The sequence below is a fragment of the Saimiri boliviensis genome, chromosome 3 (assembly GCF_048565385.1).
Source record: "Saimiri boliviensis isolate mSaiBol1 chromosome 3, mSaiBol1.pri, whole genome shotgun sequence".
NCBI classification, from domain to species: Eukaryota; Metazoa; Chordata; class Mammalia; order Primates; family Cebidae; genus Saimiri; species Saimiri boliviensis.
Window position 1 is genome coordinate 9,435,423 of NC_133451.1, and position 15,634 is coordinate 9,451,056.

Consider the following 15,634-nt stretch of genomic DNA (forward strand, 5'->3'; position numbering starts at 1 on the left):
GTTAAAATGTGGCTCATCTCAGTATTAATCTTTAAGAAGCCAGCGTATTAAGGATACTGACAGATTGGCTGTATGGCTTCAATTTGAAGTTGGTTAGAAGAGCCAAGATGTGTTTGTTTCCATTTTAAAGAGTATGAACTGTTTAAGAGAAATTAATTTTTTAAAATTTATACATTTACTTTACTGGATTTACAGAAGTTGTTAAAGTTTTGTTGGCTAGCATTGAAACCTGCCCTGTCAACATTAGAGGTAGCTAAAAATCAAGTAAATTAAATGTATAAAGATATTTCAAATATTTAAGGAGATATAACTGAGTTTGTAACAGTTTTACTAAGATTCTTTAACCTATCTCACTCAAGTTGGTTGAACATTTGTTGAAGAATAAGCAGAGTGATTGTCTTTCTGTTTGGATAAAATCACTAGATTTATAAATAGAGTAATACACTTTATAGATTGAAATCTGAGGATTCAGGAAAGCTAGGGCTTGGAATGTGTAGCTTTAATAAATGGAATTTTAACTGAGAACTCAAGTAATTTTAAGAAGGCATTTCTGTGCAAACAAGAGTTTCTAACTCTTTGAGAGCTTTGAACACATCTTTGTGCAAGTTCTGTCCACGAAGATGGCCAAAAAAACCACAGTCATTAATTTTTTCACAATTTTTTCCTATGCATAAGAGGCCCTCATTATACATATAAGTGTATTACTTTTTACTATAAATAAAGGCCTTCCTGAGACTCCCTTAGTTTTTGGCTTAGTTTTAAATGAATTGAATTTTATTCTTGCTCTATCATCTATGGGTTCCGTCACTCTGGATAAGTTAAATTCTCTCTCTGAAGCTTAGTTTTCCCACATGTAAAACTGATAAATCCAGACAGTAGTGAAGAAAATTGTTGAAGGTTCTAATGAAAGAATGTGATGTGGAAGCTGTTTGGAATGAGATAACATTCTACATTTGCAGAGCATTTTAATGTTCACATTTGCTTTTTAGTCTGAGATAATTATGGATTCCCATGCAGTTGTAAGAAATAATACAGAGAGTTTCTATGTACCCTATATCCAGTTTCCCTCAATGGCAACAACTTGGAAAACAGTAATAATGAAGTTTGTACTTTAAAATCAATAGATCCCATTCATAAATACAAATTTGTATATCTCCATAACCATACATTCTATTTTAAGATATCATGGTTTCTTGATACCTATAAAGATTTTTTGTTTTCACTTTCCAAATTATCAGAGCATATATTTTTGCAATAGAGATTGCATGAATTGATGTGATGCCAGCATTGCTGGTTGTAAAGGGAAAGCTGGCTGGGTGCTTGACTCACACCTGTAAACCCAGCACTTTGAGAGGCCAACGCAGGCAGATTGCCTGAGGCCAGGTGTTTGACCTGCCTGGACAGGAGTCTCAGTGAGGCCCCTGTCTCTACTTTAAAAAGAAAGAAAAAGAAAATGGAAAGCCACAGTTAGGCAAGGGGGTGTTTTGTTTTCTTAAAGATTGGGTCCTTCATTTAAATTATATTTTGGCCAAACCCTGCACCTTGGGCCATTGAGTGTACTGAAGCTTAAAGAACATAAGAGACAATGAACTCTCAATTTCTTCATTTTTATCAGTAAATTGGAGATAGTAATACCGATTTTTTCACAGTGCTGTTTTGAGACTAAATGAATTAACACATGTAAGACTTCAAACTGGGCTTGTGTGTAGTTACAACTCAGAAAATGTTGTTGATTACTCTTGCTGTTACTCAGGATGATTTTATTTGGTGCATGGACAATGGTATTAAAACTGCAATTGATCCATCGTAGAAAAGTCATTCCCTTTATAATTGTCTTTCAGATTATGTCAAGGAGAAAGGCTCAATGCGGTGGTTAGTAGATATGAAACACCCTTCTAATATTTGCTTACTTTCCCTTTTATCAGAGGGAAAATTCCCCAGAGTTCAAAGTTGTGGTTTGAAGCTATCTGTATTGAAGTTATTTATGATAATTATGTCTTTCTTTTAAGTAAATTTCTTTAAGTTGAAAAAATGAGCAGAGCAGAAAAATCATTAAGTACATGGACAGTGTAAAAATCATAATGATGGAGGATAAGTGGTTGAGAACGCCCAACCAACATTCTCCAGACTTCAAAGTTCTCTTCTGGTTTTGAGTTGTCAATGAATGACCGGGGTGACGTGTTCCTTTGCTGAATGGCTTCAATTCAGTAATTGTTTTGTGAAACCAAGGCTTAGCTTTAAAAAAGAGAACAGCAGAGCTGGCAGAGACAAATGGGGCCTGAAACACAATAGCTGGAACCACAGCGACCATCCAGGGTGAGCACAGCCTGCTGCAAAGGACTGTAGCTGCCTAACTGCCTGTCATTGATAAAGCTGATTGCCAGATGTAAATCTTGGCCTCTGCCTTAGGGAAGGCAATTCATCTCACTCACAGTGCCTTACCAACAGCTGGCAGAGAGGGAGCAGGCACTCTGTTGCCTGGTTTGGCTGCAGAAGTTCTGATTGCCAAAGTTTCGTCTGTTTTCAGAGCAATATCCTTATGTGGTTGATAACATGGGACTTGGGCATCACTAATGATGATATTACTACCCATGTGGGCCCTGCTAAAAAATGAATTTGAAAGCACATCTCTCACTTTCAGAAGCAAAGCTGTCACATTTATCGTGGTATCCCCAGTGTCTTCTATGAGGCTGTGCAGGTTTTTACCCCCTCAATAGTCAAATGGCAACCCTGTGATTCTGAGTTACCTAACTTCCTTGAAGCTTGGTGACCTTAGGTGCCCAATGAGTAGGGAAGTACTATTTTTCTGAGCATGTATGCCATCCACCGGACTAGGTGCCTTACTCTTTCAAGGCTTAGGAGACCATAATTTAAAGTCTGGTGGAAAAATTCAATAAGAGAAAATGTAATTACTCTCTTGAGGTATTTTGGTGAAGAGATCCAGCGTAATTCTCAACACATCTAAAAATGATTCAATAAATGTAAACTATAACTACAGGAACGCCAGAGATATCAAATGCAACTTCTAAAGATGTCAACATCACCAAGACAGTGGCCCAATAGACTGATGCGATTTGGGCCCACAGAGGGACACATTTGGCAGTCGAGTGAGCATTATGTGAGACTCTGGAAACTCGGGCACAGATAAGGCTTAAACACCTTCAAAGCTTTTGTGGTGGATGTATTCCTCAAACCTGGTTCCCTCTGGGTTCTTAGCCCTGTCTGCCTATTCGCTTCACCTGGGGGAGCCTTAAAAATTCTGATGCCCAGGTCCCACTTCAGAGCAATTAAAATAGATACTGGACATAGTGCTTTAAAATAAGCTTTCTAATTATTTTAAGTGTAAAGCCAGGATGAGAACCACTGTACTATAAAACACAGGCTCTATTTCCAGAAAAGTATAGGGTTATGCATGCTGCTTACCTAATTCTGCTAAGAACAGATGGGAGAAGCTGGGTTTCTCCTTCCTTTCCTCCTTCCTCCTTCCTTCCTTCCTTCCTTCCTTTCCTCCTTCCTTCCTTCCTTCCTTCCTTCCTTTCTTCCTTCCTTCCTTCCTCCTTCCTCCCTCCCTCTCTCTCCTCCTCCCTTCCTCCCTCGCTTTCTCCCTTTCTCTTTCTCCCTTTCTCTCCCTCCCTCCCTCTTTCCCTCTTTCTTTTTTCTCTTTCTTGCTTACTTGCTTTCTCTTTCTTTTCTTTTTTTCTTCTTTTCCTGTGCGGTGACAGATATTAACCTAGGCACTTTACAGGAATGGCGTTTCTTTTCATCATCACTTTATCACACGAGGATGGTTATTCTTTTTTTATAAATAAGAAGAGCAAAACTCAGAGTCGTTAAAGAGCTTTTCTGAAATCATACAGCCAAAAGTGTCTCAACTGGGATCCAAACTCATTGCTCCTGGGTCCCACGATACTGTTCTTTCCAGCACGAGGAAACAGAAAGAAGATAAAATCCTATTTTCTCCATATTGAACAACCTCATCATCTTCAATATTTTATTTTAGTTTTTATTTATTTGAGACAGAGTCTCCCTCTGTTGACCTCTGTTGCTGAAGTGCAGTGGTGCGATCTTGGCTCACTGCAACGTTCGTCTCCTGGGTTAAAATGATTCTCATGCCTCAGTCTCCAGAACAGCTGGAATTACAGACATGCTCCACCATGCCCAGCTACTTTCTGTATCTTTGTAGAGATGGGGTTTCGCCATGTTGGCCAGACTGATGTTGAACTCCTTGCCATGTATGATCTACCTGGCTCGGTCTCCCAAAGTGTTAGGATTACAGGCGTGAGCCACTGCATGCAGTCTCGATATTTTATTGATCCTATTTTCTGTCTCCTTCTCTGAGGTTTGATATGCCCTCTACATATTAGACTATTGCACCAGGAGTTTTAGGAATGCAGCATATTACATTTCCAATTCTGATGACACAGAATCATGGCTTTGATGGTCTATTATTATTGTTGCCTCCCGATTTCTCACTCTTTGAAAATGGAAATCAAAGCACAGCAAATCTGCTTATTCCTAGTCTAGTTAGGTTCCTTTGAAAGTTGCAGACGGAAATTTATATTTACCCAACATCTACCATATTTCAGGCACTGTGCCAGGTTATATGGGTACTGAAATGATTCAGTTCCTCTTCCACACCTTCGTGGGGTGGAAGAAACAGACTTGTTAACTTGTTATATTACATGGAATAACATAGGTACCAATGGAGAAGGGCTGAGGTAATAAAAGTATAATAAATGTTAGTTAAAAATAGGTACTGGCCAGGCATTGCTAAGCACTTTATAGGAATCAGCTCATTTAATTTTCACCTTAGCCTACGAGGTAGGTAGCAGATATTAATATTATTTGTATTTTACTGCAGAGGAAAACCTTAGACTTAGAAAAGGTTAGTTTAGTACTTTGCTAGAAGAGCTAAGGCAAAGTTTTCAACCTTTGCAATATTAACCTTTGAAGGTTATTCTCTGTTGTGGGGCGGTCCTGAGCACCATGGGATTTTAGCAGCATCCCCGGCCTCCACTCTCTAGAAGCCAGTAACATCCTTTATTCGAGATGTTGCAACCAAAAGTATCTCCAAACATTGCTAACTGTCTACTGGGGAGAGGAAGGATAAAGTCACCCCTAATTCACAGTCACTTCCCCAGATCCACCATTCATGAGAAGTAAAATCTAAATTTCAACCTTGACATAGTTTGGATCTGTGTCCCCCCCCCACCCCAAATCTCATGTTGAAGTATAATCCTCACTTTTGGAGATGGGGTCTGGTGGGAGGTGATTGGATCACGGTGACGGATCCTTCGTGAATGATTTAGCATCATCCCTCAGTGCTGTTCTCATGATAGTGTCTTATCACAAGATTTGGTTGTTTAAAAGAGTGTAGGCTGGGTGCAGTGGCTCACGCCTGTGATCCAGCACTTTGGGAGGCCGAGGTGGGCAGATCATGAGGTCAAGAGATTAGGACCATCCTGGCCAACATGGCGAAACCCCCTCTCTACTAAAAATACAAAAATTAGCTGGGTGTGGTGGCACATGTCTATAGTTCCAGCTACTCAGGAGACTGAGGCAGGACTATTGATTGAACCTGGGAGACTGGGAGGCGGAGGTTGCGGTGAGCAGAAATCCAACCACTGTACTCCAGCCTGGTGACAGGGCGAGACTACGTCTCAAAAAGAAAAAAAAAAAAAAAGAGTATAGCACCTCTCCCTCACTCTTGCTCCTGCACCTGCCATGTAATGTAAGACAAGCCTGTTTCTCCTTTGCCTTCTGCCATGATTGTAAGTTTCCTGAGGCCTCCCCAGAAGCTGAGCAGATGCCAGAATCATGCCTCCTATACAGCCTATGGAATTGTAAGCCAATCAAACCTCTTTTCATTATACATTACCAAGTCTGCGGTATTTCTTTATAGCAATGTGAGAACTGATACAAACCCAGACTATTTGAATCTAGACTTGAGAGCCTCTATTCCTTCCCATAGTGCCATGACAGTTGAAAGGGGAACAGAAAAGCAGGCGTTCCACGGGAGAGACAACAAGGAGGGTGTTTCTCGGAAGACTTATGCTTGTGTGGGGCTGTAGGAGGTGAAAAGTAGAACAGACATTCACCACAGAAGGCGGCATGACATTTTAGGCTGTTTAATATTCCCCATTAGAATCAGTGATGAATGGATTTCCCATAGAAGCTCAAAATGAGCCCGAGAGCCTGAGTTTCTGTATTCATGAGAAACACTTCCTCACTAAATAATGCCTGTGCCCCAAACTGCTGATGCAAGCTTGAAGAAGAATGAAAAATAAGAAAGCATCCTTCATTCCATGCAAAAACAAGAAGAAAATGCTAATCTCTTTTCTGACTTTCAAAATAAGGTAATTTTGGAAATTTAAACTCTTTCGGGAAAATAAAATAGGTTCATTCGAGTTTGTCACATTTTGTGATTAGCGTCAGTTGCCGAATGTCTCACACGTTTGGGAACAAGGAGCCATCATCAGTATTTAATACCAGAGGGTTGGTTTTATGATATTTATTTTTCATAAAGGCAATTATGTTTTTGATAAAAGAGTTTTCAAGCATGGCTATATTTCTCTAGCCTGAGTGATGGGAAGCTGGGGGCCAATATCGGTCCTGAAATAGTCTGAATCCCCTTTCAGTTCTTACATAAAACATGCTGATTCTGTTCTGGAACTTGACATTTTCTTTATTAACTAATTCAGGCCACAAATGAGCAATTCTTTCAATAACTCATTTTGTTACAGAGAAGTTATATTTCCTGAAAAGAATCAAAACATAGGTTTCTAGGACTATTTTCCTCTAGTATAACTGGTTCCTCCTTGACATGGTTAGGCTTTGTTTACCCACTGAAAGCTCATCTTTAATTGTAATCCCCAGGCGCTAAGGCAGAGACTAGGTAGGAGGTGACTGGATCATGGGCGGTTTCCCCTATGCTGCTCTCATGATAGTGCATGAGTTCTCATGAGATCTGATAATTTTATAAGAGGTTCTTCCTCATTTGCTCTGGACACAGGTTCTCTCACCTGCCACCATGTAAGACATGCCTGCTTCCCCTTCCACCATCCACCATGATTGTAAGTTTCCTGAGGTTTCTCCAGCCATGTGAAACTGTGGGTCAATTAAACCTCTTTTCCTTTTTTTTTTGAAATGGAGTCTCACTGTGTTGCCCAGGCTGGAGTGCAGTGACATGATCTTGGCTAACTACAACCTCTGCCACCCAGGTTCCAATGATTCTCCTGCCTCAGCCTCCTGAGTAGCTGGGACTACAGGCACCTGCCACTATACCTGGCTAATTTTTTTTTTGTATTTTTAGTAGACATGGGGTTTCACCATTTTGGTTAGGCTGGTCTTCAACTCCTGATCTCGTGATCCACCTGTCTCCACCTCCCAAAGTGTTGGGATTACAGGTGTGAGACACTGACCATTAGGGAGCCTGTTCTGACAGGTACTTTGTTTGGTTTCCCTTTGTTCCCCTCCCCCACACCCACACTCATGCTGGTCATTCGACCATTAATGATGAATCTCTCACCTGGGCTTTCCCTGGACTTCCGGAAATGTGTGTCTTTGAGAGAAAGATGGCTTGCTGCTCTCTGGCTCAGGGGGCAAGGGCTGGTACTTCTTCGGAAGTGTGATCAGAGGCCTGTGTGGAGAGTCAGAGTAGGGTCCTGAGAAGGTTTGCTGCATCAACGATGCCTCAGGCCCTGAATCCACATTGCTTTGCCCTCAGTGTCCCCAGCTTTGGGTTGAAAATGCCAGTTTTGGGATGCTAACTTCAGAGAAGCCTGATCAGGTCTGGCACTGTTTTATAAAGGGCCGGATATAATTTTCTACAGGGAGTCACATGCTGTTCCACAGTGCACCTGCTTTAGCTTTAGGAGACCTGTGGAGAAAATGGTAACAGCCTTCCATTCATCCCAGACTGGGAGACCTGAGTTCTTAGAACTACCCAAAGAAATACAAAAATGTGTCCGGGATTGGTGGCTCACACCTGTAATTCTAGCACTTTGGGAGGCTGAGGTGGGAGAATCACCTGAGGTCAGGAGTTCAAGACAAGCCTGGCTAACATGGTTAAACCCCATATCTACTAAAAATACAAAAATTAGCCAGGCATGGTGGCATGCACCTGTAATCTTAACAACTTGGGAGGCTGAGGCAGGAGAATCACTTGAGTCCAGGAAGTGAAAGTTGCAGTGAGCTGAGATCATGCCACTGCACTCAGCCGGGGCAACAGAGCCAGACTTTGCCTCCAAATATATATATATATGTTTGAAAGTCAGTGAATATCTCGTTCACTCATTTTATTCACTTATTCACTCATTGCTTCATAAAGTGCATCAGGTACTTTGGTGGATGCTGGAGATATAGAGAGGAAAAAGATAAAGTTTTTGGTTCAAGCTGCTTCCCTCTAGGAGGAAAGAAAGAGAAGTCAAGAAATGATTGCCAGAGAGTGTAATGCATGCTATGGCAGAAGTGCTCATGGGTCCCCAATAGAGCAAGAGTGGCCAGTCACTCAGAGCCTCTGCAGCTGTCTGTTGCTCTTTTCTCCATAGATATGTATACATGTAATAGTATTTGTGTATGTATCACATATATATCACATAAATATATACTTATGTATTGTAAGTTCCTTGAGGGCATATTCCATTTTCATATGAATCCAGCCCTGCCAGAAGTATACCCAGCATATCATCCAGCAGATTTCTGTACCAAAAGAATGGAGAGGAATGGATAGAAGCAAGGGAGGAATACATTCATCAAGAAATAATGAGTGAAGGTATACTGAATAGTTAACTAATAAAGGCCTGGTTAATCCTGCTCATTGAACATCTCACATTAGTTTTTCTTTCTCTCTACATCCATCTCTTATTCTGAAATCATATTAGGTTTTCAATGTCAAATGTTTGTGTTGCTCTTTTTCAGATGCTGGCACAAATTATTTCAGTTTGCTGTGAAACAAAATGCTATTTTAAAGTGTCTTACCGAGGAGGTGGTAAAGGAATCTGAAAAAGAAAGGAGAAACCTAAATTAAGTTTATCGTTCTGTGAGCAGGGCCACTGGTTAACAGGTTTTTGGTTTACAAATAGAAATGACAAATTGTGACCAGACTTATAAGACATATTTTTCAAGAGCTATCTGAGCTTTTGTGTTGTCTATATTGCTATGCTTCTAAAGTACATGACAAAGAACAAAAGCATTTTAATGATTTCTCCTACCTTGTTCTTCCTTAAAGATGTGTCTCCTAAAACATAAGAGGGAATGCCAGTCAATTTATGGAAAATGTCATCAAGCATTGATTTTATACATGCTTACAGGAAAATCATTTTTATTTATAATAATATTGATGATAATGTCAGTTAATATTTGTTGAGATCTTTTGAGATACCCAGAATAATAATAAACACTTTAGTGATGTGGTCTTATTAAATCCTCACCCTTGTTCTGTTAAGGAAGAAACTGACGCATAGGTAGGTTAAATATCTCACCTATACTCACCCAGCGAGTCAATGGCAGAATGAAGATTTCATTGCATGTGGTATGACTCTTCAAAACTGAATAATTTCTGAAGACCCCCAGAATCCAACTTCTTTATTTTATGGATGAAAACACTGAGGACAAACTAGGTAAGATAATTTCTCAAGGCCAATTAACCCTAGAAAAAGCCCAAGGAGAGCCCGAAACAGATTTGTCTGACCTACCTCTAGGTAGTTTTATTTCTGTAATTTGACTCAATATAATTACTGAGCTTCTATTTTGAGCTAAACACAGTACCAGGCACTGGAGTAAAAGGACAAATTCAATCCTTCCTGTCAAGGTGCTCCTAGCTGGGGTGTTCACAGGCCAAGCTTCTGGCTCTGGGGATGTGACTGTGAATATGACTGGTAGGGTTTATACCTTAGTGGGTAGACCTGCACTGAGGGCATCACGGACCATCTGATGAGGATTTCAGGTAGAGAAGACAAAGTATTAAATGAATATGTGGGAGACTTAGGTTAGTCTGGGTTGTCAGAAGAAGGCTCCTTGGAAAAGCAATGTTTGATTATTTCTAAAAATGGGAGTGATGTAATAAATGCTATTTGATAGGGCTGTTGGAAAATCAGTGAGAAAATGTCTATCTCCTGCTGTAGGAGACTTAAACCTCCACTGAAAACTGGCTGGGTGGCTTCACAGAGTCCCCTTTGCTTTCCTCACTTGTGAGACAAGGAGGTTGGACTAAATTAGTGATTTTTAACCGTGTGCTGAAGAGCCCCCTGCACTTTCCCCTGGAAGTCCCGCGGTGCCTGGGTGCAGGGGACTGATTACTGGTTTACCACCCCCTGTCATTAAAGGCTTAACGTCAGCCTGCTCTCCACTGTACCTTCTCTTTAGATTCCTCTTGGTGAAAGGTCCAACTGGCACAACACAACGCAAAGCAACACAACACAACACAACACAACACAACACAACACAAACTGGTCTGTTTAATTTTAATGGCTCTTCTAGGTCTAAAATAATTACTTCAAAGAATAAGAATAAAATTACTATTCTTCCTTTCCGTTTTCAGTTTTGAAAGACACTTTTGCAATAGGTAGGATTAACGTCTTTATATGAATTCCAAACACTGATTGCACCCAGAAGTAATGTATGTCTTTGGCATTGTGAAAACACAAAATGTGACCCAGGATGTACTTCAACAACAGGAGCAATCTAGTTAACGTGAGATCTTTGACTATTTCAAGGAAATCACAGAAATTTATTTATCGATTGATGTAGGTGTTGGGAAGTATAATATCAACAAATAAAGTTGGTATTCCCATGAAACTTCCATTCCAGTGGCAGAAGTTAGGTCACATGATGTTTGCTTAAGGCACAAAATCAGAAAACATAAATTAATTTCCTTTCATTTGATTGTTTATTGGCTTCACCTCCGGAGCTCCCTGGTGGACCTTCTTGCTGCCTGGGTTGATAACTTTACCTGAAAAAGTAGATGCTGGCCTTCCAAGAGAGCTTTTTCCACTCTATCTATTGGGGATCAGTTTAATTCACTGGGAAAAAAATTCAATAAAGAAATTGAGTTCCTGTAGCTTAATAGGAAAATTCCATTTATGGTTTTCAAGATATCTAACCAGTTTGCTTCAGGGGTTGTGAGTTTCGAATGGGACATCTATCTTCTTTTGTTTCACTGATTTATTATTGAGCACATAGTATGTGTCAGGCATGGACTCATTTTTAATGTATTTATTGATGTAGGTGTGGGGAAGTATAATACCAACAAAATAAAGTTGCTATTCCCATGAAACTTATATTCCAGTGGCAGAAGTTAGGAAATACGTAAACAAAAATATAAATAAACATTCACAAGTGAAGACAAGTGCTACGCAGAAAATAAAGCAGACTGGGGGACAGCAGGGCCCGGAGAGCTGGGGCCAGGCTACTGTGTTTTTGGCCAGTCTTAGGAGGCATCTGTGGTTAGAAGATGAAATCAGAGGCCTGAGGAAAGCGAGGGGGCATGTCCTGTGGATATCCTGGGAAGGGGATTTCTGGAATAGGAAAGAGCAAGGGCAGAGGTCCTCAAGGGGTGTCAGTTCATTTTCTGTTGCTTAAAGCAGAAGACTTAAAATTTGGTGATTTCCTTAAAATTAGGTAAGTCCAAGAACACACAGGTGCACGTGGTGAGAGCCTTCTTGCTGGTGGGGACTCTCAGGTTTACTAAGACATGAAGGATGTTACATGGCGAGGGGCCTGACTGTGCTAATGTCCTAGCTCGAGTCCCTCTTCCTGTTCTCATAAAGCCACCGGTCTTCCTTCCATGGTAACTCAACACCCATTAATTTATTAATCTGTGAATGGATTAATCTTTATGAAAACAAAGCCATCATGATCCAATTGCCTCTTACAGGTCTCACCTCTCAATACTGCTACCTTGGGGCTGAAGTTTCAGCATGAGTTTTGGAGGAGACATTCAAACCAGCCTTCCACCCCCTGGTTCACCAAAATGCATGCCCTCACATACAAATGGATTCATTCATCCTTGTAGCTCCAAAGTCTTAACTCATTTCAGTACCAACTCAAAAGTTCAAAGTTCAGAGTCTGGTCCTTGAGCCTATGAAATCAAAACAAGTTACCTACTTCTAAGATGCAATCGTGGGACCAGTGTAAGGTACACATTCCTATTCCAAAAGGGAGAAAGCACTAAGAAGAAAGGGATAACAGGCCCCGCGTGAGACTGAAACCCCGGAGAGAAGACTCTGGGTCTTAAGATTCCAGAATAACTTATTTTTATTCCATGTCTGGCACTCTGTGCATGCTGGAGCAAGGGTTAGGGCATCTAAGCCTTCAGGACACCCCACCACTATAGCTTTGTTGGGCTTAGTCCACCCAGTTCTCCCAGATTGGCACTGCACACCAGTAGCTCTACAGCTCAGGGGTCTTGGCAGCAGGCTCACTCCCATTACCCTGGTGGGGATTCTCTGCAGTGACCTTGCTCCCATGGCTCCATTAGGCATTGCCCGGGTGGGTGGGGACTCTGCATTAGCTTCAACACCACATATCTGCTTTGCATTGCTTTAGTGGGGGCTCTCTGCAATGTCTCCACCTGCACTAAGTCTCTGCTTGGGTGCTCAGGCCTTGGATGACATCTTTTGAAATCCGGATGGAGGTTGCTGAGCCTCCACAGCTCTTGATTTCTGCAAGCCTGCAGAATTAGCACCGCACAGATAATGCCAAGGTTTATAACTTGTACCTTGCAGAGCTTCAGTACAAGAGTCTCAGCTGGAGTTGCTTGAGCCAGGCAGCCGTGAAGTGCTATGCTGTGCTGTACAGAGCTGAGTCCCAGGGTGGCTGTGGGCAGTAAGCTGGTAGACATACCCCAATCCTATCCCCTGAAACCTTTCTTCCATCCTAGAACTCTAGGCTTGTGATAAGAGGGCAGCCTCAAGATCTGTGAAACACAATGGGGGTCATTGTTTCATTGCCTTGAGGAATAGCATCTGGCTTCCTTCTGTCTCTGTTAATCTCTTTAGCAAATGGTCACTGGGATATACCCATGGTTTTCTCTCCTGAACACTTTTTCTCTGTTTATGTGGCCAGGCTGAGTTTTCCAAATTTATCCACTCTACTTCCCTTTTAATTATAAATTCTGTAAATTATTTCTCTGCTTTCAAATATTAAGGTAAGTTGCCAAAATAACCCTGCAGCTCCATATACATACATACATATATATATATATATATATATATATAGTTGTTTTTTTTTTTTTTTTTTTTTTTTTTTTTGAGATGCAGTCTTGCTCTGTCATCCACGCTGGAGTGCAGTGGCATGATCTTGGTTCAATGCAACCTCCACCTCTCACATTCAAGTGATTCTCCTGCCTCAGCCTCCCAAGTAGTTGGGACTACAGGCATGTGCCACAATGCCCAGCTAACTTTTTGTATTTTTAGTAGAGATGGGGTTTCACCATGTTAGCCAGGATGGTCTCAATCTCCTGACCTCGTGATCCACCCTCCTCAGCCTCTGAAAGTGCTGGGATTAAAGGTGTGAGCCACCGTGCCCAGCCTCCTTCTATATTTTATTTAGAATTTTCTTCTGCCAGATATCCTAGTTTATCACTCTCAAGTTTGGCCTTCCTCAAAACCCTCAGGCATAAAAACAATTCATTGAGGTTCTTTGCCAATTTATAACAAGAATGGCCTTTATTCCAGTTTTCAATATCTTGCTCCTCAGTTCTATCTCAAACCTTGTCAGAATGGCCTTTACTGTCTGTATTTCTATCAGCATTCTTGTCACAACCACTTATCTAATTACCAGGAAGTTCCGAACTTTACTTAGCCTTCTTGTCTCCTAAGCTTTCACCAGAATTTAGACTTTTTCTATCCTGCACCTCCAAATTCTTCTACTTCTGCCCGTTACCCAGTTTCAAAGCTGCTTCCGCATTTCCAGGTATTCATGATCAGCAACACTCCCCTTCTTGGTGCCTATTTTCTGTCTTAGTCTGTTTTTTGTTGCATAAGGAAGAATACTGGAAACTAAGTGATGACTTACATGCAAAAGGAATTTATTTCTTGCAGTTGTGGAGGCCAAGAAGACCAAAGCTCAGGGGGTGCAACCCGTGAGAACCTTCCTGCTGAAGGGGACTCAGTGCAGAGTCCTGAGGCAGTGCAAGGCGTTGGGTGGCAAGAGGGCTGAGTATGCTGGCTTGGGGGTCTCTTCTTATAAAGCCACCAGTTCCCCTTCCACAGCAATTCATTAATCCATTAACCCATTAATCCATGAATGGATTCATTCATCTGTGAAAGCAGAGCACTCATGATCCAATTACTCCTTTATGCCTCACCTCTCAATACTGCCACATTGGGGATCAAGTTTCAACATGAGATTTGGAGGGGGCATTTGAATTATGGCAGGTGGGATGAGCACAAGGGGATGGTAAGCCCAGAGAGCTGATGGCAGAGGTGGGAGAGTACCCAGATCACATGGAGTCTTGTACAACATGGTAAAAACATTGCCTTTACTATGGTGAATCTTTTTTAAACCACTTCATTAAGTGGTTTAAAAGTGTATCATTGACATAGAAGAACTTTACAAATTTATTGTACACATCAAGATTGAATTTGGGGATAAGTACATATCCATGAAACCATCACCACCACATTATCTGTCACTTACCAAAGTTGGTCCTGCCCTTTTTGTTATTGTTACTTTATTTTATTTTTATTTTTTGGTAAGAACACTTAACAACTATCCTCTTGACAAACTAAGTACCCAGTACAGTATCATCAGCTGTAGGCGCTAGGTTGTAGAGTGGATCTCCAGAGTTTATTTATGCACCGTAACTGAAGCTCTGTCCTCTTTAAGCATCACCTTCGCATTTCTCCATCCACCTTGCTCCTGGCAGCCACCATTCTACTCTTGGTTTCCATGACTCTGACTGTGTTAGATTCCACGTGCATGTGAGACTCTACAGTATTGTCTTTCTGTGTCTGACTAGTTTGGGCCCAGCCTAATGCCCTCCAAGTCCATCAGTGTTGTCACAAATGGAAAAACTTCCTTCCGCTTAAGGCTGGAAAATACTCCATTGCATGTATACTCCACAGTTTCTTCATCGTTCACCTGTCTATGAACCTTAGGTTGTTTCCGTATCTCGGCTATGGTGAAGAATGCGCCGTGAACACAGAGTGCTGACAGTGCTTTAAGATCCTGTTTTCAATTCTTTGGATATGTACTCAGAAGAGGGATTCCTGAATCATGGTATTTCTATTTTTAATTTTTTAGAGGAAACTTTTATTTTGTTTTAAATAATGGCACTACCAATTTACATTCTCACCAACTCTGTGCAAGGGATCCCTTTTCTCCGTATTCTTGCCAACACTTGCCATCTTTTTCTTTTCTTTTTTAAGTAATAGCCATCCTAAGAGTTATGAGGCACTATTTCACTGTGGCTCTGAGTTGCATTTCCCTGATGACCAGTGATGCTGAGAACCGCTTCCTCTATGTGTTGGTTACCTGTATTTCCTCCCTGGAGAAATGTCCACCCAGATCCTTTGCCCATCTTCCAATGAGGTCACTCATTTTTTTAGCTATTCAGCTGTTTGAGTTTCTTGTCTATATTGAATATTAATCCTTATCAAGTGTATGGTCTGCAAATATTTTCTCCCATTTC

General features: G+C 41.1%; 1 protein-coding gene across 6 annotated transcripts in view; it reads right to left on the bottom strand.

Moving 5' to 3' along the window:
• The window catches only part of CLNK (cytokine dependent hematopoietic cell linker), a 203,347-nt gene that overhangs the window by 46,767 nt on the left and 140,946 nt on the right, over positions 1–15,634 (bottom strand). For 5 of the 6 annotated variants that reach the window (XM_074395896.1, XM_003934684.4, XM_074395894.1 and 2 more), the window contains 3 exons: positions 9,213–9,238; positions 8,980–8,999; positions 7,529–7,639 (listed from right to left, as the gene is read on the bottom strand). In XM_074395896.1, the coding sequence (XP_074251997.1) occupies positions 7,529–7,639; positions 8,980–8,999; positions 9,213–9,238 (157 nt within the window). The remainder of the gene's footprint in view (positions 1–7,528; positions 7,640–8,979; positions 9,000–9,212; positions 9,239–15,634) is intronic. The other variant, XM_074395895.1, reaches the window with a different exon arrangement.